This window comes from Primulina tabacum, chromosome 1 (assembly GCF_025594145.1).
Source record: "Primulina tabacum isolate GXHZ01 chromosome 1, ASM2559414v2, whole genome shotgun sequence".
Lineage (NCBI taxonomy): Eukaryota > Viridiplantae > Streptophyta > Magnoliopsida > Lamiales > Gesneriaceae > Primulina > Primulina tabacum.
The window spans coordinates 57,594,210-57,618,085 of record NC_134550.1 but is presented as its reverse complement, the minus strand read 5'-3'; the positions used below and the strand labels follow the sequence as shown (position 1 = coordinate 57,618,085).

Below are 23,876 nucleotides of genomic sequence, written 5' to 3'. Positions count from 1 at the left end.
ATTCCGAGTTTTGCGCTTATTTCGTCTCATTATGGCTATTTGCAGGTTTGACCAAAAGAGGGTGAAAACCAAAGAAATGAAAGAAAAGTCAAGCCTCGCAACACCACATTAGAAATACCCGAAAAAATAGGAGAGAACACAAAAAAATTGAGGAACAAAGACCTATACACGGACCCCGGAGACGGGTCCGTGTCACTCAACCATGAAAGAAGAATTAGGCCGAAGAAGCACGGATCAAGACACGGACCCCGGAGACAGGTCCGTGCCATTTAATTGCCGAGACACAACTTACAGAGTCTACACGGACCTGGCGACGGATCCCTGCACGGGGTCCGTCTCCCTCATCATCCGAAAGAAGAAAAATCCAGTATGTACACGGACCCCAAGACGGACCTCTACACGGGGTCCGTGTCCAGTGTTCCGGAAGAAATATGGGGCAAAGTTTACACGGACCCTTTCCCTGATGCAAGCACGGGGTCCGTGTACGCAATATCAGATCGAGATCTTGGCGAAGATTTGGCTCGTGATTTGGAGAGGAATAAAAGAGGAAAACCTGGACATTAATTAGGTTGTTGAATTTTCTGGGAAACGGCCGACTTGGAGAGAAAAATAGGCGCACGCTTTGAGACTCTTGAAGACGGCGACGACTTGGAGAAACGAGAGGAAAAACATCGCACATCCGCGCACCGTCATTGAGATTTTTCTTCTCTTTTATTTTCTTATTTTCAGACATGAATTCAAACATTAAATTTGATTTTAGTTTTGAATTTATGGAGTAGTTTCTCTTGTGATCGGGACCACGATAGGGGCAAACGACTGATTTTGTTTATTCGTTGGATTGTTTGATTCATAAAATTATTTTATGTTATTGATTAATGTTTGCGTAATTTTCGTGCTTTTAATTTGGCCAATTATTTGCATGTTTATCGTTCGATTGATTCGAAAGGGAATAGATTGAATTTAGCTTCAAAAATATTAATCAACACACGGTTAAACCGACTAGAAATAATATTCGGTTTCAGTGTGCGATTTTAGGCGACAGCTGTAATTCTATCGTTGATGCATGCGTTTTTGTTTAATTAAATTCAACTAGAAATAATTGGACTGTTAAATGAAAATAGGATTATAAATTCTAGAAATAGATTTATAATCAATTTGGAGGATTGCATCGTGACTGCGAATAATTGCTAGTTGAATAATTCCAGTGCATGAATTTAATCAGAGTTTGTTACCGTCGTGTGTTCCCGGTTATTCTATTTAAATTTGAAAATCCCACGTTCCAAGCTTCTCTGATACTTGATTTAGTCATTAAATTAGCATAAATTAGTTTAAAAATTCACTTAGTTGAAATAATAATCAAATCGCTCGTTATTGTTTGTCTAGATTAAATAAAATAATTGAATCTTAGTAATTAAATAATAGTCTCTGTGGGATCGATACTTGGACTGTTCGTCCATTTACTATAACTTGACCTAGTCCGCTTGCTAGAATTAATCCCAACCGAATTCGTCGGTTAGTTGTCATAGTCTGAATTTAGCTTTGTGTGATATGACGAATTGTTGTCCTAAGGCTATGTCATTTTTTGGAGTAATACAACGGATCTATACATTGTTCTTATCTTCTACCAAGCGGTGGAAGATTTTCAAAGATCACGTGAATGATTTGACAGTTAAGCCATTGTCACAAACACGATGGGAAAGTCATGTTGAGAGTGTTAAACCTATAAAGGAGCAAATTGCATAAATAAGAGATACTTTGTATGACTTGGCAAATGATAGTGAAGATCCCAAAACAAATAGTGAAGCTGAGTCCTTAGCGTTATATGAACTTGAGAATTTTGAATTCTTGCTTGGTGTGGTAATTTGGTACAAGTTGTTGCATTCTATCAACACTGTGAGCAAATTTCTTCAATCTGAAAATATGAATATTGATGTTGCTATAAAACTTTTACAAGGAATTGTTTTATTTCTTGAAGAATTTAGAGAAGATGGTTACGATAAGGCCATGGTTGAAGCTAAAAAAATGACATGAGATGGGCATTGAAGCTGTATTTCGAGATAAACGTGTTATTCGAAGAAAGAAACAATTTGGTGAAAGTAACAGTGAAGAAGTGATACAGTCAGCTGCATAATCTTTTCGAATTAACTAATTTCTCTTTATAATCGATCAAGCTCGTTCTTCTATGAAAGTTCGATTTGAACAGTTTCAAAAATATGAAGAAACATTTGGTTTTTTGTTCAATCTAGAGAGGTTATAACGTGCAGACGATGAAACCTTGTTGAGGTCTTGCAAGAATCTTGAAAATTCTGACTCATAAAGGTTGTTCTGATATTAATGGGGATGATCTATTTTCGGAGTTGACATTCTTGAGGTGCTCATTACCAAGAGAAGCAAAATCGACCATTGATGTAGTGAATTACTTGAAGAAAATGGATGGGTGTTTCCCAAATGCTCATATTGCTTATAAAATCTTGTTGACTGTCTCGGTCACAGTAGCAAGTGCAGAGCGAAGTTTCTCAAAGTTAAAGCTCATCAAAACTTTTCTCAGATCAACCATGTCACAAGAAAGATTGAATGGATTGACTAAGTTATCGATTGAGAAAGAAATTACTGAACAACTTGATTATACAAACTTGATTAGTATTTTTAGCTCTAAAACTCTTAGGCGTGTTGTTTTTTAGTGATCATTTTGGACATGTTTGATATTTTTATTCATTTAGTTTTTTTATATTGTCTTTAACGTATTGATTTAATTTGAAAACTTGTTATGGAACTAAAAAAATATGAACACACATTATGATTCAGATGCCTCTTTTTAAAAGTTAGACTCATGCCCAAATATTGTTAAGATCGGCTCTGGGTAAGCTATACCAGTTGCTTTGTATATTTTGCTTTGTCAAATTATTCTGAATCGACGACACTGATTGATTGGTGTATCATGTATCGTGATATCTTAATCTTGCACAACTGCTTTATTATCAAGATACGTTTAGTTGTATTGTTTCTAATCTATGGGCTTCTTTAGGTCATGGGTGTTTTTGCGAGTGCTGAACATGAGAATGAAAGGTTTTAATATTTTGCCTCGCCATAAGGAAGAGATGATCTGCACCAGTACAACCAGAAGGATCGGAGCTGTTTTAGAGGTGACAAGATATTGTTAATTTTCTGCGTGTAATCCCTGGAAAATGGAAGATATTCGATATTCACCTTCCATGTTTCATATTTTTCAAGGAAAATGGAAGTGTCCTTGATTTGCAACTTTATTTGACATATTATATGTTGGATATGAGAAAATATATCACCAAGCCATTTGTATATAGGTAGGGATTTGGGAAAATATACCATAACCCATTTGCATGAAGGAAATAAATTTGTTTGTACGCATAAATTGCGATTTTCTTTCTTAATGAACTGTTAGTTGTCCCACGGAACCTTAACATGAACCAAGGAAAAATAGTTCCAGTCGTCTGTAAATATTGCTAAATTCTTTCCTACCATGCATTCATACTCATTTTCAGTGGTCGCTGTAATGTAGGTATTGGAGGATTTCCCTTATGTGCAGATGCCCTTCAAATGGTTGGTAATTGGTTCCTACATTAAAAACTATATATAGCCTTCTCCATCTCTTCTTATCATTCAGCTCATCCAAATCAAGTTCACTTAACGATAAGTGTGGTGACATGGACGACCCCATACATGCAGGTCTTTGCTCGTCATGGCTAGCGAGTCTTGATCCTCAGCAGAGTTAGTCCATAATCATATTCTGACTTCGATCTATTATACCCAAAAAAAACTTTGGTTTCCAGTTTATATGCTTTCACAAATTGTATTTATTTGTCAACAGATGCACTAATAGCAGCGTGGTTTAAGAAAGGTCCGCTCCCTCCTCCACCACCATCCCTTCCTCTTATCCTCATTGGACCTGGAACGGGATGTGGACCTTTTCATGGATTTGTGGAAGAAAGAGCACTTCAAAATGAATCTGACCCAACTTCTCCGATCATTTTCTTTTCTTCTTATGTACTAGAAACAAAGATAATGACTCTCTCTATTGAGATTTTTGGATGAAACATTCACAGAACGGAGGGGTACTATATATCCGAAGACAATGGCGGGGGGTTCTATGCTGCGTTTTGAAGGGACCAGCCACATAAAGTGTGTGTGCAACACAAAATCAGGGAGCAAAGTGTTAGAGTAGATGCCCTGCAAGCCAACGGTTGGCTAAGGAATTTATTGACTCAAGTGTAATAAACAATCTTTATTTTAATATAATTTAACTTTTCATGGTTTGTTATTTCTTTATCTGTATACTCATGTGAACAATATAGATAAAGACCTTGATTATACTTTAATACAAATGAATCGTAATTCGATGTTGAAACTCATTTGTAAACACTGTATGATCTAAATTCGTTCCTAGTCGATTCAGCCGCCTAAAACATGGATAAAGGTCGCTTGAGCTCGAGATTAGCATCTGTGATGTTGTGTACTGTGTTTCTTGGTAAGGGCATAGAGATGTCCAAACATACAGATGGGTAGTCATATGATGATTATACCGAACAACCCTCCCTCTGACTTTCCAAGTGGTTATCATTCATCGAGAAGATAAGTCTGTGGTTATGATTGTACACCATTAGTCCTTACGACCCGGGACAACACTGAGGCTCTATATGCTAAGGCTGTGCTTTGACTCGTTTACCGGCTCCAGGAGAGTCATCGGGTGGCGAGGTTGGGTATAGTTGCGACATATATAGGAGCCAGTGCATTGTAGTCGGGAATTCACCGCTCACTTACGGGTGTGGATATCCTATGTGATCTAATGTAATAATAGTGCATGGAATCTCTGGCCAGAGTATGAGATGGACGTTGGAGAAGAAGTTCTACAATAGTACACGCGATGCCACTATTATAGTTATCACATAGTTATCGAATTAATATGCAACCCTCGATGAACCAATGGTTGCAGATTCGATCGGGATATATGAGATGAAGGGACCGTACTGTACGTTAATCATAATCGACTGGTTCTTGCATGCACTATCAGTGATACCTAGGAGATCATGGGGCGATGCTACTAGACGCTCTTACCATGATCCGATGGGTGCAATCAGAAATGAGTTCTGACATTCTTGAGAGGACATCATGCAGAATCTTTCTTCAGAAATCAAGTTCATCAGGATGAGGAAACGATATTCAGAGATATCGGAACGGATTATTAAACTCTTTTAATATCTCTTTTAAACTCTTTTGTTTAAATTTACTTGTCAATTATCTTGTTATAATTGCTATCTACTTTATATTATAACTGTTGTTCTTCATCGTTTCTAACATCTAGGTTTTTGCATCACCACAAAATGGAAAATTGTTAGACTTAATTAAATTGTGGTGATGAGAGTCAAAACCAATAGGCCGTGATAGCTAAATCAGAAGACAATTTAAATAGCAGAAGCCCTCGTATCGCTTTAACAGAAGCAGTACTTTTCAAAGTACTTATCGACTTATAAAATAAGAAGCAGAACTCGGCTTATAAAAGCAGAATCGGAACTTAGAAAAGCAGAAGCAAAACTTTTCAGAACTTAACGTCTTTTGCTTAATCGTTACAGTCTTAAATGTTATCTTTACTTTACCTAGTACAAGTATTAATTACACCATTAATGTTGTACAAAGACATTTAACGATGCTTACTAGTTTTGGTATGAAACAAGACTGATTGTTTTGAAGTATTTTGCAGGATCCCTTTTTAGGTGATAAAACTGATTCTACTCAGAAGTCACAGAAGCCGTTTTTGCTTATAGACGTTGGATTCAAAGTTTCTATATATATAAGTGCCAACCCTATATAGAAAACAACGTTATTATCATTACCAACACAGCGATTATTCCAACGCTAGTTTGAGCTATCATCAACTACTACTTATCTTCAAGCTCAACATATAGAAAAGTAGCACACGCTTTATAATAGATATCTGATCTTTTGAGATCATTTTGTGCTGCTGTTTCTTCACCTCTTCACAAGCTATTCACGTTTTATACATCTTTGAGAATAGTCTGTAATCTGGAAAAGAGTCTTTTTCAGAACTTTGCTATATTCATTACATTGTGTTCTGTGAAACTAAGAGTTTCAGTAGGCTAAGGGTAAGTCCTACTGAAGCGGGTGTGTACAAGAGTTGTACTGTAATATCCAAAGTCTTTTAGTGACACCTTCTGGAAACAGAAGAAAGGAACACGTAGAAGATTTCATCTTCGAACTTCTAGAAACAACCACTGTCTACTGCCTACTGTTTTATTGTTTTCACCCCAAACCTTCATATCGTTTCCGCACTAATTATTGTGATATGCTGGTTATATATTCGAAAAAAGATCAGCTATAATCTTTAACTAGGATTCTAGCATCCTTTGCAAAAATGTCCAACAAAGGAAATAGTTTATTCACCCCCCCTCCCACCCCCCTCCCCTCTAAACTCTATATCGATCCCCAACAAGCTATATGTTAATAATATTGATATTAAATATAAATAATTGATATTACAAATATCACGATGTTATAAAAAATTACAACAGCATTCCTTGGTTATCTTGTTGAAGGATATATATGTTATACATATTTTTACTCACAAGTGAAAACCTATCACGACTAAAAGAATTTTTTCTTAGAAGTTACAGTTGATGATTGTCATAAACTGAAAAATCATTCAACAAAAAAAAAAACAAATAGTCGAAATATAAGATTACCAAATAAAAACAATCTAGAAAACCGAAAAAATGTCATGATAGAGAAGCAAACTACAAGCATGTCAGATCCCCGATGAGGATTCTAAATAACATAATAAGTGTTAAAGATGATCATATACTTGTTTAGTATACCAAAATAGTTATACGCATATTATAAAAACTACGACAAAGAGTTGTTGAGTTGTCAAAATCAACCAAAAAAAATATTGAAAAATGTGTCATGTGGATATGATAACTTTTCCGATTCATATACCGTCTATGGTCATGATTTTTTTTTTTTTTTTGTGGTTTAGTTTGTTTCAATTGATAAATGCTACTAGTCATTCATATATTTTCAGCAGTTTAGTTGTTCACGTGCAACGCACGTGTATTTTTTTAGTATATACACACAAATAAAAACTCTCATAAGATCGTCTTACATTTCAATTTATCCAATATGACTCGTGACCAAAATATAATATTTTTACTATTTTAAATTATTTAATTATTGTGTATGCGTGTAAAATGCATATGTTGATTGTGCAATGTACAACTGTTGGATGATGTAAATTTCACATGAGGTCTACTTGATATAACGCTAGTATTGTACACAATACCATATCCATATCGGTAGCTCTAAAATTAAGGATCGGTGTAGTTGATATTCGATTTTCCAATTTTAATTGTTATTAGGAACAATGCACGTGATTTTTACGTATTTACATAATTTAAATATTTTTTTAAAAAAAAGTACAAGGGAAGAAAAAAATTGTGAATTTTGAAATAAAATATAGAGAAATTTGAGGAAAAAAAATTGAGAGATGATGTCTGAAAATTACTAATAAAAATAAAATTCAAAATAAATTTTTATGTCATATTGACAAATCAAAGAGACTATTATGAAGTGTTAAATATTATATTATAGTACATTTTATAGTTATATTTGTTCCTCGTTATTTTTAGACTATTTTTTCATTTAAATAATAATAAAAATAAAGTTCATATATAACTTACAGAAGAGCTCGACCCATTTTTTTTTCATTCTTCTTTTGAAGATTCGACCCAGCACCTCGACCCACTTGGGTCGAGTCCTTCACACCTGGATTGAGAGTCTGAAGAGTGGGTCGAGCTCGACCCAAACAAAGAGCTCGACTCATGTGAAATCTAACTAACTAATTAATGAGCTAATTAATGATCTCATCTAACTAACAGATTCAACTCCCCTTTCTCGATTTAAAAAAGTCAAAATCTCTTTTATTTAATTAAATTTTAAATGGATCGTATATTTTTTATTGACCCAAATAAAATGTGTATCATTTATGAAATTTATATAAATTAAGAAGAGTGGGTCGAGCTATACAAATTATAAAATTTCTACAAATTATATGTATCATTTATAAATCATTTACCCACATTAAGAAGAGAAAGAAAATAAAAAATAAAATAAATAAATAAAATTTAGAAAAGTCTTATTTTTAAAAAAATTAAATAAAAAATAATAATAAAATTTTTTAAAATAAAATTAAAAAAAAAAGAGTGGGTATGAGCTCGACCCACTATTCTTATATTTTTTTTATTTTAAAAAATAAAAATAAATTAAAAAAATTTAGAAGAGTGGCAAGAGTTCAACCCACTCTTCTTCTTTTATTTATTTATTTATTTATTTATTTTTCATTCTTCTTTTGAAGAGTTCGACCCAGTACCTCGACCCACTTGGATCGAGTTTTTCACACCTGGGTCGAGAGTCTGAAGAGTGGGTCGAGCTCGACCCAAACAAAGAATTTGACTCAGGTGAAATCTAACTAACTAATTAATGAGCTAAGTAATGAGCTCACCTAACTAACAGATTCAACTCTCTTTTCTCGATTTAAAAAGTCAAAATCTCTTTTATTTAATTAAATTTTAAAAGGATCGTATATTTTTTATTGACCCTAATTTTTCTATATCACATTCGGTTTAAATAATTATATTTATTAATAAAGTGTTAAAATTTTAATGCAAATCACATGTAACTCAGCAGATAGAGTCTTTGTTTTCTAAACATTAAGTTGTAGGTTCAACTTGAGTTTTTTTTCCCTTTCTTTTTCTATTTATTTTTTAATTAATATATCAAAATTACAGTGTAGTTCTTCATTATTTCTTATAACCTAGCGACCGAGGCACATGCGCTGCGCTGCGTGTGTTAAATGATTGCATGAATATCGAAATAACATTTTTTTAGTCCAACTCTAGCACCAATAGAAAGGAATTTGACATTTCAAACACTATTTCTTTATTGCGACACCTGAAAATGGTACCATATGCAGGAATAATCCCAGAAGAACTATTATTTGCATCAGCATACTCCATCAAATAACATATAAATTGTCCCAATAAAACATGAAAAATTACAATATTAATAAATTATAAGAAAATAGGTGTGGATAAAAATAATAGTTCAACTTTTTTTTTTAATGAAAAAAATATAGTTCAACTTCGCATATATATTATCATCAAAATGTGATGTCATCTATAAAATTGGCATTATAGTGATTTCAATTATCCCATAAAACATAACAAAATATATAAAATTGGCATTCTAGATATTCGAATCCTCCAATCAGTATTCGTAAAACTAAAAATAAACGTTAATGTGCACACAAAAATTCCTCAAAATATAATACGTGTTAATATAAAAACACCAAAATTTCCATAGACTAATGACACGACATAAGATGAGCATATATTATCAATGATGCAATAATCTCTTATATATCTGTTTCGCTTGTAGATGAGCTTATTATGACAAAAACAAATAAGAATACATATGATATAAACTACTAATATCATCAAGACTAGCGTAGTAAAATTTTAAATGGAAGGCAAATCATTGAAGTAAAAGATTAAACGAATGGCCAATCATGGACAAACCAAGAGAAAAAAAAACATGTATGGATTTGAACCATCATACTGAGAAATATATAAATCCGACTCTCACTTGTAGAGCAAAATGAAATGAAGAAATATCTTAACTATTTGTATAGAATTTATTGTTAAAATTTTTGTAATAAAGAGAGTTGGCTAACTACACTTTTATCGTTCTATTTTAGGTAGCAACACGTTTTTGAAAACAACGTTTCTTGCGTACACACCAGATCGACGATCTAAATTCCCATCTTTTAGCAAAATTTTGGTAGAAGTTTGTAAGACTCTGAGTGAGAGATTTTCCGATTAAATGTCCATCCAAAATATTTAGATTGAATCAAATACATTTTTTGAAATTTTATAGTTGTACATTAGACTTTAATTCTTGTATTTAATATAATTTCATGGAGTCATTAAAAGTCTATTAATGAATACTGTTGAGACATTTAATATTCGCAATCTTGATTTTAATGTTAATAAAATTTGTTATTTTGTTTCTAATGATTTACCTTAGTACGGAGGTAGCTGGAACTGATCAGGCTTCGAACTGATCAGTTAAGCGATGTAATACTGAAGCTATCGAGACGATTAACTGATGAGACCAACTGATAGACCAAACTGAATCAGCTCAACTGATTTCTCCAAGATCGATTCAACTGATTATCCAGCTAATAGGTAGTTCAGAAGAAGATTTTTAGAAGACCGACCAGCTGATGAAGAACCCAGCTGACCAGTTCAACTGAAAGAGTGAAATCAGTTCAACTAACGAGTCAACTGATTTCACCAGCCCAACTGAAGATCAGTTCAGATGACCAGTTAGGAACATCAGTTAGGAACCATTCAGTCGCAGATCAAAACAAGCTTATCTTAGTGGACTCCAGCTACGCACAAAGATACAAATATATGTACGATCAAAAGTAGAATAATGGACGTTGCAGCAAAGATTAATGCCGAGAGATTCCTGGTGGCATGTCAAAAAAGTCAAGACACATATACCAAAGAATGCATTCAAAGCTGCAACGATCACATTTGATGAGTCTTGAAGTACGTTCTCAACGCCTATATATATATATAGGCTCAAGACCATCAGCAAATAAGGGCACGCATATTACATATCAGCTTACAAGAAGCAATCAGCCCAGAAGGAACACTTCATCGTGTTATATGCTTAGTTTAGAAACATATTTCTCTCAGTGTGTGAGAACACTTTCGGGTAGTTTTCAAAGATCAGTTCTCTCACACACACAAAAACCACAACTCAAATACAGTCTTGCACAAAGACAATAAACTTGTGTATGTAGTCTTTCTCACATAGACGTTAAAGAAGTGTTGACTAGAAGGTGCTGTCTTCAGTCTAGTCTAGGAGTTCAGTTAGGCAGTAGTGTAAGTTCTAAGCTGAGTGGGTTATTACACTTGTTATAATTAATCAAAGTCTTCTAGTGAATCCTACCCGAGGTGGTAGAAGAGGTGACGTAGGAGCAGTTGAAGTCTCCGAACATCCATAAACATATCTTGTGTATTTAACCGTTTAACTATTGTTTTCCAACTGATTTAACTAGTTAAAGCATCCGTCGGTTCAGTTCTCACTATAACTGAACTGATGAATGCAAAAACTAATCTATTTATTTTTCAGTTATTCAGTTACACAGGATATACAAAACATATCAGTGTTTCTCAACGAAGGATTATTTCGAGTGTTTTCCGCTTGATTCTATTCCAAACTCGATCTAATTCATCGATGTATACATTCTTAGAACATGAGCTATTGCACCTCTTGGAGAATATTTTGTTTGAAGCACCCCAAGATGCTCGCTCTGCAAACGATCCTTCAAATACATATAGACTTTTGTATAATTTTAAAAAGTCAAGTTTGAATTACATGACTTTCTAAAACTCTACAAAAGTTTACATTGAATACTACTAAACTTTTATGGAGCGTAAAAATGTCTAGATTGAATACCTCGATACTTTTAAACTCCATAAAAATCATTAAAAATCTAGAACCAATACACTAATTAAATATTTGTGATTATCAGAAAATAATCATAAAGCGCTAATCAAATTATGACAAATGAAAATGACAAGAATTTGCATATTATAAATAGGGTCAAAAGGCCAGTGAAAAAATACAGACACATAAAGACGAATAAACAAAGAAGTGGAGAAGAATTCAAAACATAAATTCTCTAAACTCAAGCTCACAAAATTCAACAAAATTCAAAAAGATCGACGAAGTTCAAGGGACAATCAAGACGTTCACCGTGTTCTTCTGAAAATTTATTCAAATTCTTCAAATCGAAGAAGATCAAAGAAGATGTTCATCATGTTCTTATTTAAATTCAAGATCAACGAAATTCAAGACGTTCTTCGTGCTAATTTTCAAATTTATTCAAACTCATCAAATTCGAGAAGTTCAATGCGCGATTCAAGGCGTTCATCGTGTTCTTTTTCAAATTTATTCAATTCAAGATCAGCGAAGTTCAAGGCGCGATTCGTGCCATTCATCCCGTACTTCTTCAAATTTTGAAGTTTAGTTCGATATAAAGGTGTTAAATCATCGGATTAACGATATTGAAATACTAAATCTATCTTCTACAAAAATCAAACACTCAAGATTTTCAAATTCCTCGAGAAATTACTATCGAATAGAAGAATCCACGAATTTCATTTTTCGTAGCTATTGAGTGGTAACATAAATTGTTCGAAATAATGATGAAATGACAAGATTGAAAATTATTTGAATACTGTCAAGAAAATAAATATATGGACCGATCGCACGTAACAAGCCTTTACAGAATTCTATTTTAGAATGGGAATCAAACTATAATAGTCGCATAGTTTTAAAGCGACCAAACAAAGAATGTCGTAGATTTTCTAAAACTATATAAAATTGTTGAAGTGCGTAGTTAGATGTAAAATCATTCGTATCATCTAACCATTGGGAAAACAACGATAAATGTGTCTTCGGAAATTAAAGGTGACAATGAAAATAAGACACTTAGACCCTAGTAACAAACTCTACGTAAAAGAGAATAGGTAACAAAGTCACCACTAAAAAAATAAATAAATGCTGATCATTGATAGCTTAGAAAAATGTGATAAATCAAGAAAATGGGAAAATAGGTGCATTTATTCAGAAGAAAAGATAAATAATAAAAGAAAATGATACGATAACTTTTTGAGTAATACAAATATTTTCAAACAAATAAATGTTTTTTCTTCAAAGTTAATTACATGTGAGTAATGAATTGTCAAAATATGGGTAGCATATCTTTTAAAAAATGTCTACCGCCCTTCAGCCAAAAAGAAAAATGGTACCATGATATTCGAAGAAGCTTCTATTTTGGGCATGTCTCATGTTAGACAGACCAATTTTCCCAAAAGAAAATTGTAAAACAGCAAATCTGTAAGATTAAAAGCACAAAATTCCATCAATGTACCATAGCAGGAAGTCTATGATCTAGAATGCCTTGCCATTTGCTCTGTATGTATCTCAATCATGGAAAAACAAACCGCATATCATAATTATCTATACATCTAACTAGCCATAATAATTTTTTCCCTTAAGCTTATAAAACTAATAACTGCAAGACTACAATTTAACAGAGCAGCGTAGAAAAGGGGGGAATGCCACAAAACTCATACCAGTGATGTGGTTGTTGCTATGGGCCAGTGAATCTTCTTCACATCGACAGCATCTTGTACTTTTCTAATTACAATGACTAATATTAATGTTTATGCTCACTTTTTATTGCTTATAATATTTTCTGAAGTGCTAGTTTTCATAGGCTTAGCCTCTTAGCCTGCCTCATTCGGAAATCAAATGTTTCTTCTTTTTAATATATGCATGCTAGTTGGCAACACATTCAACATAAAACATCCAGAATAGTGATCCACATCAAGAACAATATATGCATCAGACCCAACAGTGACACTTTGATGACAAGATCCCTAAACACAAAAATTGGGTAAAATATCCATATTTAATCTGATGATTCATTCATATGATGAATTAAACGCTAAATGTCATTTATATATTTTGAAACTCGGTCACTGAAGGAAAGGAGAAATTTGCTTTGTATTAGATTGTAAGCATCTATATCTCATATGCACGTCCTGAGATTCAGATAAGCATAAAAAACTAACACATATTTTTACTGAGAAATTTCAAAGAACAATTGGAGTATCTGGTTAACTAATGGCAAGAACTAGGTAAAAGAGTAATTAGGTCATAACCTTGACTAATGATGTCAAGATTGCGATGACAGTAGCAGCTTGATGCAAACTTCACATCAAGATTCAAATGTATTATGAACAATAATGGATCGAAAAATGAATCGAGAAGATGCGGAAGATGAGATTGGGGAGGAGAAAGTTGGCCATACCTCAAATCGGTCTCTGAAATCTCTTGAACGCAGAGGGGAAAACTGATGTGCACGAAGAACAAGAGACCTTAGAAAAAACGACGATGTGAAAACATGATTCTGTAAATGGGAAGCTAGAATAACTGTTGCCTTTTAAATTTTATTATTATTATAAATCAGTCAAGTGTTTTATGTTAATTGGGACGAACATTCTTGGAATTCCAAAATGTTACACCATGACACCAGAGGCAGTATATCCCTAGAACCCTCGAACATAACTAAATAGTGAGAGATATCTCGTCTTGTTTCAGCTCATTTACTGGATCCACTCTTCAGCTACCATAACTGATTCAATATTTTTCCCACAAAATATATATAAAAACAAAAGATCAATCATCTAGACTCATAATGGAAAAGCACTTTAAGATCACTCAATAGGTGCAAACAGAAATTCAATCGGTATGAAGGAAATAAAAATTCAAACCAAGAGAGAAAACTCAAGCTTGGGATGGGATGAAACTTTAAATACAGAACACAAATGTAATCACTGATAAAGTCGTTCATTTAATCTTCAGAACCACGCCCTAAAACACAAAAAATATAAATATCAAGCATAAGAGAAACACAAAAACAAACAAACAAGGTTTCTGAGCATAAATGAAGCCATATTTCTCTCTCATCATACATGAATCCTCGATTTTTTCTTTTTGGGCCAAACATTCTCTTCATGGAGATCAGGGACCGGGAGAATCTCGTGACTGGTTTTCTGCAAGATTGTATGACGTTGAATTCACCTCAAACTTCGAGCTAGCTAGATTGCAAATAAACAAATAAAGATGAGCACTGTCTTTTGTACCTTAGTGCACGTCCAAGCGCGTTCGATAACACGTTTGCCAAAAGGGTCTTGTAGGACTCTGGAGAAATAAGGGCTGCTTGCTATCTCATTGTATATTTGAGGTGCTAGTTCTTCCTTGGATTCCATAATCAAAGCCAACACTACAATCCGTGCATCTTCGTGCATCGACATGAGGGCGAAATCCCCTCTCAGTTGAGCTACTATATCTCTTTGCACATCCTGCATCCCGATTCTTATTACACCCTCCAGCACAACAGACCTGAAACCGGAAAAATGTTGAATTGTGTATGCAAACTTGAGACACACACACACACAGAGAGTACGTACCCGTATGGATGATGAGACAGCTGATGTACATCGGCTATTAGTTTTGGCAGAATACTCGGTCTGCTTTCCAGTAGAAAGACTTTTGAATCGAGGAGTTCCCTAAGAAGCAGGGATCCATGCAGATTGGTGGTCATTTCGAAAAAAATATCAGCTATGGCATCAAGTATTGGCTGGGATAAACACAATAGCTGGTTGTCATAAATATGGTAAAGTAAGAAAACAACGATGAAATTCTGCAACAAATACTTGAGTTTCTTTTGCAGTCTCGCGGAAGATACGGAGGATAACGCCGATAAAGCCGGAACCAAACTGGTGGTTTACGAGCTGAGCTACGAGGGGTTGCAAGGCGTATATCACATCAGATTTTTGTTTTGGGGTCCTGAGACACGCGAGAAGAAACAACACAGCCTCATGTCTGCAGAGGAACACGAAAATCCAGAAATCGGCATATTATAATTAGCTGAAAGTTAACATACATACATACCCGTTAGAGTTGAGGCAGACAAGCATGAGTAAATGGGCATCAGCAGTGAGTGAAGAAACCAACTGGTTCATCTGTTGTTCGTCGCAGACTTCACAGAGATCCAGAATTACAGAGGCGCCAAACCGATTGAACATCAACGGACATATCTGATCTTTCAACTCTGAAAAGATCAATTGAATGTCTTCCAGTTTCCTATGTCGGAGTATGAGACGCAAGTAACTGTGATCAATTCGATCCATTGCTTTCCAAAACAACTAGCCCTTCCAATCGTCTAAAGAGTATGGCACCGGCGGCAGAGGAGGGATTGGCCTGTTTACGGCGGGATCAGGCGCTGAAGTGTCGCACTCATACATGGGAAATTTAAGATTTTCAGCGGACGCCGATGGCTTTCTTTCTTGGGGAAGAGAAACAAACTGAGGATTGTGTAAAGAGAGATCTGTCGCCTAGGGTTTCAGTTTAATTTTGCCTTTTTTTTACGGTATATTTTATAAAAAAACCTATAAATTGAGTTTAAGATCCCTAAATTTTTATATCACATTCGGTTTTAATAATTATATTTATTAATAATATATTAAAGTTTTAATGTAAATCACATATAACTCAGCAGATAGAGTCTTTGTTTTCTAAACATTAAGTTGTAGGTTCTACTTGAGTTTTTTTCCTTTATTTTTTCTATTTAATTAATATATCAAAATTACAGTGTAGTTCTTCATTATTTCTTATAACTAACGGCCGAAGCACATGCACTGCGCTGCGTGTGTTAAATAATTGCATGAATATCGAAATAACATTTTTTTAGTCCAACTCTAGCACCAGTAGAAAGGAATTTGACATTTCAAACACTATTTATTTGTTGCGACACCTGAAAATGGTACCATATGCATGAATAATCCCAGAAGAACTATTATTTGCATCAGCATACTCCATCAAATAACCTATAAATTGTCTCAATAAAACATGAAAAATTACAATATTAATAAATTATAAGAAAATAGGTGTGGATAAATAATAGTTCAACTTTTTTTTTTTGAATGAAAAAAATATAGTTCAACTTCGCATACATATTATCATCATAATGTGATGTCATCTATAAAATTGGCATTCTAGTGATTTCAATTATCCCATAAAACATAACAAAATATATAAAATTGAAATTCTAGATATTCGAATCCTCCTATCAGTATTCACAAAACTAAAAATAAACGATAATGTGCACACACAAATTCCTCAAAATATAATACGTGTTAATATAAAAACACCAAAATTTCCGTAGACTAATGACACGACATAAGATGAGCGTATATTATCAATGATGCAATAATCTCTTATATATCTGTTTTGCTTGTAGATGAGCTTATTATGACAAAACAAATAAGAAGACATATGATATAAACTACTAATATCATCAAGACTAGCGTAGTAAAATTTTAAATGGAAGGTAAATCATTGAAGTAAAAGATTAAATGAAATGCCAATCAAGGACAAACCAAGAGAAAAAAAAACATGTATGGATTTGAACCATCATACTGAGAAATATATAAATAGGACTCTCACTTGTATAGCAAAATGAAATGAAGAAATATCTTAACTACTTGTATAAAATTTATTTTTACAATTTTTGTAATAAAGAGAGTTGGCTAACTACACTTTTATCGTTCTATTTTAGGTAGCAAACACGTCTTTGAAAACAACGTTTCTTGCATACACACCAGATCGACGATCTAAATTCCCATCTTTTAGCAAAATTTTGGTAGAAGTTTGTGAGACTCTGAGTGAGAGATTTTCCGATTAAATGTCCATCCAAAATATTTAGATTGAATCAAATATATTTTTTGAAATTTTATAGTTGTACATTAGACTTTAATTCTTGTATTTAATATAATTTCATGGAGTCATTAAAAGTCTATTAATGAATACTGTTGAAACATTTAATGTTCGCAATCTTGATTTTGATGTTAACAAAACTTGTTATTTTGTTTCTGATGATTTACTTAGTGCGCAGGTAGCTGGAACTGATCAGGCTTCGAACTGATCAGTTAAGCGAGGTAATACTGAAGCTATCGAGACGATTAACTGATGAGACCAACTGATCGACCAAACTGAATCAGCTCAATTGATTTCTCAAAGATCGGTTCAACTGATTACCCAGCTGATAGGTAGTTCAGCAGAAGACCTTCAGAAGACCGACCAGCTGATGAAGAACCCAGCTGACCAGTTCAACTGAAAGAGTGAAATCAGTTCAACTAACGAGTCAACTGATTTCACCAGCCCAACTGAAGATCAGTTCAGATGACCAGTTAGGAACATCAGTTAGGAACCATTCAGTCACAGATCAAGACAAGCTTATTTTAGTGGACTCCAGCTACGCACAAAAATACAAATATATGTACGATCAAAAGTACAATAATGGAAGTTGCAGCAAAGATTAAAGCCGAGAGATTCCCGGAGGCATGTCAGAAAAGTCAAGACACATATACCAAGGAACGCATTCAAAGCTGCGACGATCACATTGGATGAGTTTTGAAGTACGTTCTCAACGCCTCTTCAAAGCGCGTAGATCTGGAAGATCAAGACACGTTCTAAAGAATTCAGGATTATGGCTTCAGGTACACTTTCGCTTAAGTTTTCAGTCAAATTCTTAATGATTTAGCGTGATAGATTCTGCGGTTTATGGGTTTTCCCCAACAAGTGGTATCAGAGCCAATCATGTTTGAATCATTGAGATTTGTTTAAAGTTTTTTGATATTTTTTGGATTCAGATCTCGAAATTTCTGTTATGGTTTCAGATCTGAAAAATATTTTGATAGGCTTCATATCTGAATTTTTTTTTTGTTATGGCTTCAGATCTGGAAAATATTTTGGTTGAAAACCAAATCTTTTGAAGTTTCAGTTTTGGTAAATAGATTTGGTTGTAAATTTTAAAGATTTGGTATAAGATTTCTATTTTCTTTCCAGTTTTTGTTCAACAAAATATTTTAGAGGAAAATTGAAAATTCGGATTTTTTTTAAAAAGGTACGGATTCGGGCCAGGTCGTGTGGACACGGGTCGACCCGACCGTACGGATTCGGGTCGGGTCGGGTCGTACCGAATTTCCGAAATTTTAAAAAAACTTTTTTGTTTTTGTTCGGTTAAGGTTAAATATTCAAATAATGATAAGTTTATGTATTTTTAAAATTGATTAATTGAAATAAAATGTCGCCAAAGTGACATCTTTTATGGAAATTAATTTTATTTTAAAATACAAAAGGATTTCAGGTATATGTGATTTATATGAATATTCATCGGCCCAAAGGAAGGTTAATATTTAATATAATTACATATGCACTTGTGGGGTAAACATGTGATAGTTGTTCGGTTTTTCATGTGAATAATAAATCGGCCCAAAGGAATGTTGTTATGTGACATGATATTTACTATCAGTGTTTGACTGCTACACCAGGATATCACTTACAAGTTAATCTTTTGTCCAAAGATGAAACATTAATGGAGTGCACGATATCCTGTTTATGGGGTTTACATTATTTGAATTTATTGATTATTTTATTTGGATATTTGATTGAGCATGTATGTTTTGTTTTTGTTCTCTGTTCAGATTTGACTCATGCAAATATTCACTCCAACATAAATTCTATTCCTATGTTAAATGACTTTAATTTTAAATCATTACAAGAGAATTTATTGATAGTTCTCGGAATCATGGATTTAGACCTTGCGATAAGGGTAGACTCTCCTCCTGCCGTTACAGATAAGAGTCCCTCTGATTAAAAGATGGAGTTTGAAAGGTGGGAGAGATCGAATCGCATGTGTATGATGATCATGAAGAGGGCCATTCCAGAAACATTCAGGGGCACAATGTCTAGCGACATTGCTACAACTAAGGCTTTCCTTCAAGACCTCGAAAAAAGGTTTGCTAAAGTTGAAAATTCTGAAATTGGTATACTTTTGGCTAGCCTAGTTTCAATGAGGTACATGGGTAAAGGCAACATTAGGGAGTACATTATGGAAATGTCTCATCTTGCTTCAAGGTTGAAAGCACTGAAGCTTGACCTCATTGAGGACTTGTTTGTGCATTTGGTTTTGATATCTCTTCCTCCTCAGTTTAACCAGTTCAAGGTGAGCTATAACTGTCAGAAAGAGACTTGGTCTCTGAATGAGCTCATCTCGCATTGTGTCCAGGAAGAGGAAAGGTTGAAGCAAGACAAGACAGAAAGTGCTCATTATACCTCTATCTAGAAAGATAAGGAAAGAAAAAAAAGGATAAGGAAGCTACGGATACACAGCCTTCGAAGAAACAACAGAAGAATCCTAGTGATTCTCAAAGTTTTGGTTGTTTTTTCTGTGGCAGTGATGGGCATATCAAGAAGCAATGCAGTAATTATCACGCTTGGCGTGCTAAGAAACGTATGCTTCTGAATATGATTTGTTCTGAGTTAATTTAACTTCAGTGCCTAGACACACGTGGTGGATAGATTCTAGTGCAACAACTCACATCAGTGTGTCTATGCAGGGTTGCCTGGATTGGCGAAAACCAAGTGATGCTGAAAGATTCATCTATGTTGGTGACAACAACAAAGTTGAAGTTGAGGCGATAGGAAAATTTAGATTATTGTTAAAGACTGGAATATATTTGGATCTTTATGAAACATTTGTTGTACCGTTTTTTACACGGAATTTGATCTCCATTCTACATTGGACAAATTTGGTTATTCTTGTTCTTTTTGAAATGGAATATTCAGTTTGTTTCTCTATTCAAAATTGGTTGGTTCTGGTTCTTTATCCGGATACGATAATCTTTATTCTTTGGATGTTATTGCTTCATTTAATGAATCCCTGCAAACAAGTAGAGGCACTAAAAGAAAATTAACCAGTAAGAATTCAGCTGCGTTATATCACAAAAGACTGGGTCATATCTCTGAAAAATGAATAAGGAGACTTGTGTCAGACGAAATTCTCGAACCTTTAGATTACACAAACTTTAATAATTGTGTTAATTGTATAAAGGGAAAACAAACCAACAAAATGATATTTGAAGCCAACAGGTGTTCAGGTGTCTTAGAACTAATACATGCTGATATTTGTGGACCATTCCCTTCAGCTTCTTGGAATGATCAACAATATTTTATAACGTTCACAGCCGATTTTTCAAGATATGGCTTCATTTATCTCATTCATGAAAAGGCACAGTCATTGGATGTGTTCAAAAACTATAAAGCTGAAGTTGAAAATCAACTTGTCTTAAAGATTAAAAGCGTTAGATCTGACCATGGTGGTGAATACTATGGTAGATATGACGGTTCAGGTGAACAACGTCCAGGAAATTTTACTAGAGTCTTGGAGGAAAGCGGTATCGTCCCACAGTACACTTAGGGATGGCAATGGTCCTGGGCGGGGGCGGGTTTGCCATCCCCATCACCATCTCCGAATGCCATCTCCACCCCCATCCCCATCCCAATCCCCGTTTTTTCGGATTCGGGGAATCCCCAAACCCGAAACTTCGGGGATTAACATCCCATCCCCGCCCCCATCCCCGTTTCAAAAATATTAATATGGTAAGACGATGACGGATTCGGAGATCTTCTTAAACAAAAAATTATTATTATCTATTATTATTAGAGATAATTTTAATATTAATATCAATATTAATAATAATAATATTATTAATATTTTAAAAAATAAAAATATTATTATATTATTAATACTAATAATACTATTATTTTATTATTGATAATATATTTTCGGGGCGGGTTCGAGGATTTCGGGGATGAGGATAGTAATCCCATACCCGCCCCGAACTACATCGGAGATTTTTTTAAATCCCCGAACCCGAACCCAAACCCGAAAAAATCGGGGATCCCCATCCCCGTTTCGGGTTTTCCCCGCGGGGCCCCAAACCCGTGGGGAAAATTGCCATCCCTAAGTACACTTATGCCGGGTTCGCCCACTACGAATGGTGTTGCTGAAAGATGAAACAGAATGCTTAAGGACATGGTGAGGAGTGTGATCAGTCATTCTACCTTACCAGAATCACTCTGGGGAGAAGCACTAAAGACCGCATCATATATCCTTAACAGGGTTCCAACTAAGGCAGCGACCAAAGCCCTTTATGAACTTTGGACGGGTAAAAAGCCCAGTATTAAGCATTTGTACGTTTGGGGATGTCCAGTTGAGGCAAGGCCTTACAAGCCTAATGAAAAGAAACTGGACTCAAGGACGGTTGGTTGTTATTTTATTGGATACTCTGAAAGATCCAGGGGGTACAAATTTTATGATCCCACGAGTAAGTCGATTTTTAAGTCAGGAACTGCCCGGTTCTTTGAGGATGTTGAGTTTGCGGGGGGAGATAAAGTAAGGGATATTGTCTTTGAAGAGGAATATGTAAATATTCCCACAGGTGTCTTGGACATTGATCAGGATCATATTCCTCACTTTGACCAAGACACAATACAGGAAGACAATATTAGAGATCCTCCAATTCCAAATAAACAAACTCAAGCACCTCCAGAACCTATGCCATTAAGGAGGTCCACTAGAGAGCGGAGAAATGCAGTGCCAGATGATTACATTGTATTTCTTCAAGAACATGAGGCAGACATTGGATTGATGGAGGATGATCCTATTAACTTCCGTCAAGCCATGGAAAGTTCTAACTCTCAAAAGTGGAATGATGCCATGAATGAGGAGATAAAGTCCATGAAGGGCAATGACGTATGGGATCTTGTCCTATTGCCTAAAGGTACGAAGCCCATTGGTTGCAAATGGATATTTAAAACCAAGAGAGATTCGAAAGGCAATGTGGAAAGATATAAGGCTCGTCTTGTCGCTAAAATTTTACACAGAAAGAAGGCATTGATTATAAAGAGACTTTCTCTCCGGTTTCTTCGAAAGACTCTTTAAGGATTATAATGGCTTTGGTGGCGCATTTCGATCTTGAACTTCATCAGATGGATGTAAAGACTGCGTTTCTAAATGGTGGCATTGATGAAACGATTTATATGGTGCATCCAGAAAATTTTGTGTCCAAGGACACAAATAATATGGTTTGCAAATTAAAGGAATCCATCTATGGGCTCAAGCAGGCATTTTTACAATGGTATTTCAAATTTCATCAAGTGATCATCTCGTTTGGTTTTGAGATGAATTTGGTCGATGATTGCGTGTACCATAAGTTCAGTGGGAGTAAGCATATTTTTCTGGTTTTATATGTTGATGACATTCTGCTCGCTAGCAACGATATATAGTTATTGCATGAAACCAAGAGATTTCTAGCTAAGAATTTTAAGATTAAAGATCTTGGTGATGCATCTTTTGTACTGGGTATTCAGATACATCGAGATCGTTCTCGGGGTATTCTTGGATTATGTCAGAAATGCTATATCGATAAAGTTCTCAATCGATACGGAATGCAAGATTGTAAACCAACAGACACCCATGTGGCTAAGGGAGACAAATTTATTCTCAAACAATGCCCAAAGAATGATTTTGAGGAAAAAGAAATGCAGAAGGTTCCCTATGCATCTGCAGTGGGGAGTCTTATGTATGTTGTACACGTCCAGATATTGCGTACGTGACAGGAATGTTGGGACGATATTTAAGCAATCCAGGAGTGGAACATTGGAAAGCAGTCAAAAGGGTTTTACGGTACCTACAGAGAACAAAAGATTACATGTTCATATATCGGAGGTTGGATCAGCTTGAGATCATTGAGTATACTGACTCCAATTTTGCTGGATGCCAAGACAGTATGAAATCTATGTCGGGCTACATCTATCTCCTTGCTGGAGGTGCCATTTCCTGGAAGAGTGCTAAACAGTCACTTATAGCCTCTTCCACCATGGCAGCTGAGTTTGTAGCGTGTTATGAGGCATCCAATCATGGAATATGGCTGCAAAATTTTGTCACGGGACTGCGCATTGTTGATGGTATTGAAAAGCCACTAAGATTATATTGTGACAATAAATCAGCAGTTATGTATTCCAATAACAACAGGAGCTCGACGAAGTCTAAACACATTGACATCAAGTTTTTGGTTGTTAAAGAAAGAATTCAGAGTGCAAAGTTGTCTATTGAGCATATCGGTACAAACTCCATGGTTGCTGTAATGCCAGAGATTTAATTACTGTAATCAGACGTTGATTAATTGACAAAATAGAGGTTATAGGAACTCAAATAAAGAAGTAGGACATTGTTACAGGATAAGCCAAGATGTTGGACCGAACATCTGGCGCCAAGA

General features: G+C 34.8%; 2 protein-coding genes, 1 long non-coding RNA gene and 1 pseudogene across 4 annotated transcripts; 2 read left to right on the top strand and 2 right to left on the bottom strand.

Annotated features, from left to right (window-relative positions):
• The first annotated feature begins 3,028 nt into the window (after positions 1–3,028).
• LOC142514444 (NADPH-dependent diflavin oxidoreductase 1-like) lies at positions 3,029–4,555 on the top strand (annotated as a pseudogene).
• A 4,236-nt stretch (positions 4,556–8,791) lies between these two features.
• LOC142553895 (uncharacterized) lies at positions 8,792–16,814 on the bottom strand. Its single transcript, XR_012822041.1, has 2 exons — positions 16,372–16,814; positions 8,792–8,857 (listed from the first exon to the last, which is right to left on the bottom strand). It is a non-coding gene; the product is annotated as an uncharacterized LOC142553895 (long non-coding RNA).
• Positions 14,450–16,123, bottom strand: LOC142553886 (putative pumilio homolog 7, chloroplastic). Of its 2 annotated transcripts, XM_075664422.1 has the most exons (6): positions 15,744–16,123; positions 15,646–15,695; positions 15,408–15,576; positions 15,162–15,331; positions 14,835–15,093; positions 14,450–14,744 (listed from the first exon to the last, which is right to left on the bottom strand). In XM_075664422.1, the coding sequence occupies exons 1-6, from the start codon at positions 15,882–15,884 to the stop codon at positions 14,658–14,660; spliced, it is 876 nt and encodes a 291-aa protein (XP_075520537.1). In that variant the 5' UTR covers positions 15,885–16,123; the 3' UTR covers positions 14,450–14,657. The 2 variants fall into 2 exon arrangements, with proteins under 2 accessions (XP_075520537.1, XP_075520531.1); XM_075664416.1 differs by having other exon boundaries at positions 15,646–16,120.
• A 2,600-nt stretch (positions 16,815–19,414) lies between the features above and the next one.
• LOC142514428 (uncharacterized) lies at positions 19,415–19,879 on the top strand. The gene has a single exon (XM_075619764.1). The coding sequence runs from the start codon at positions 19,415–19,417 to the stop codon at positions 19,877–19,879; it is 465 nt and encodes a 154-aa protein (XP_075475879.1).
• Positions 19,880–23,876: the final 3,997 nt, after the last annotated feature.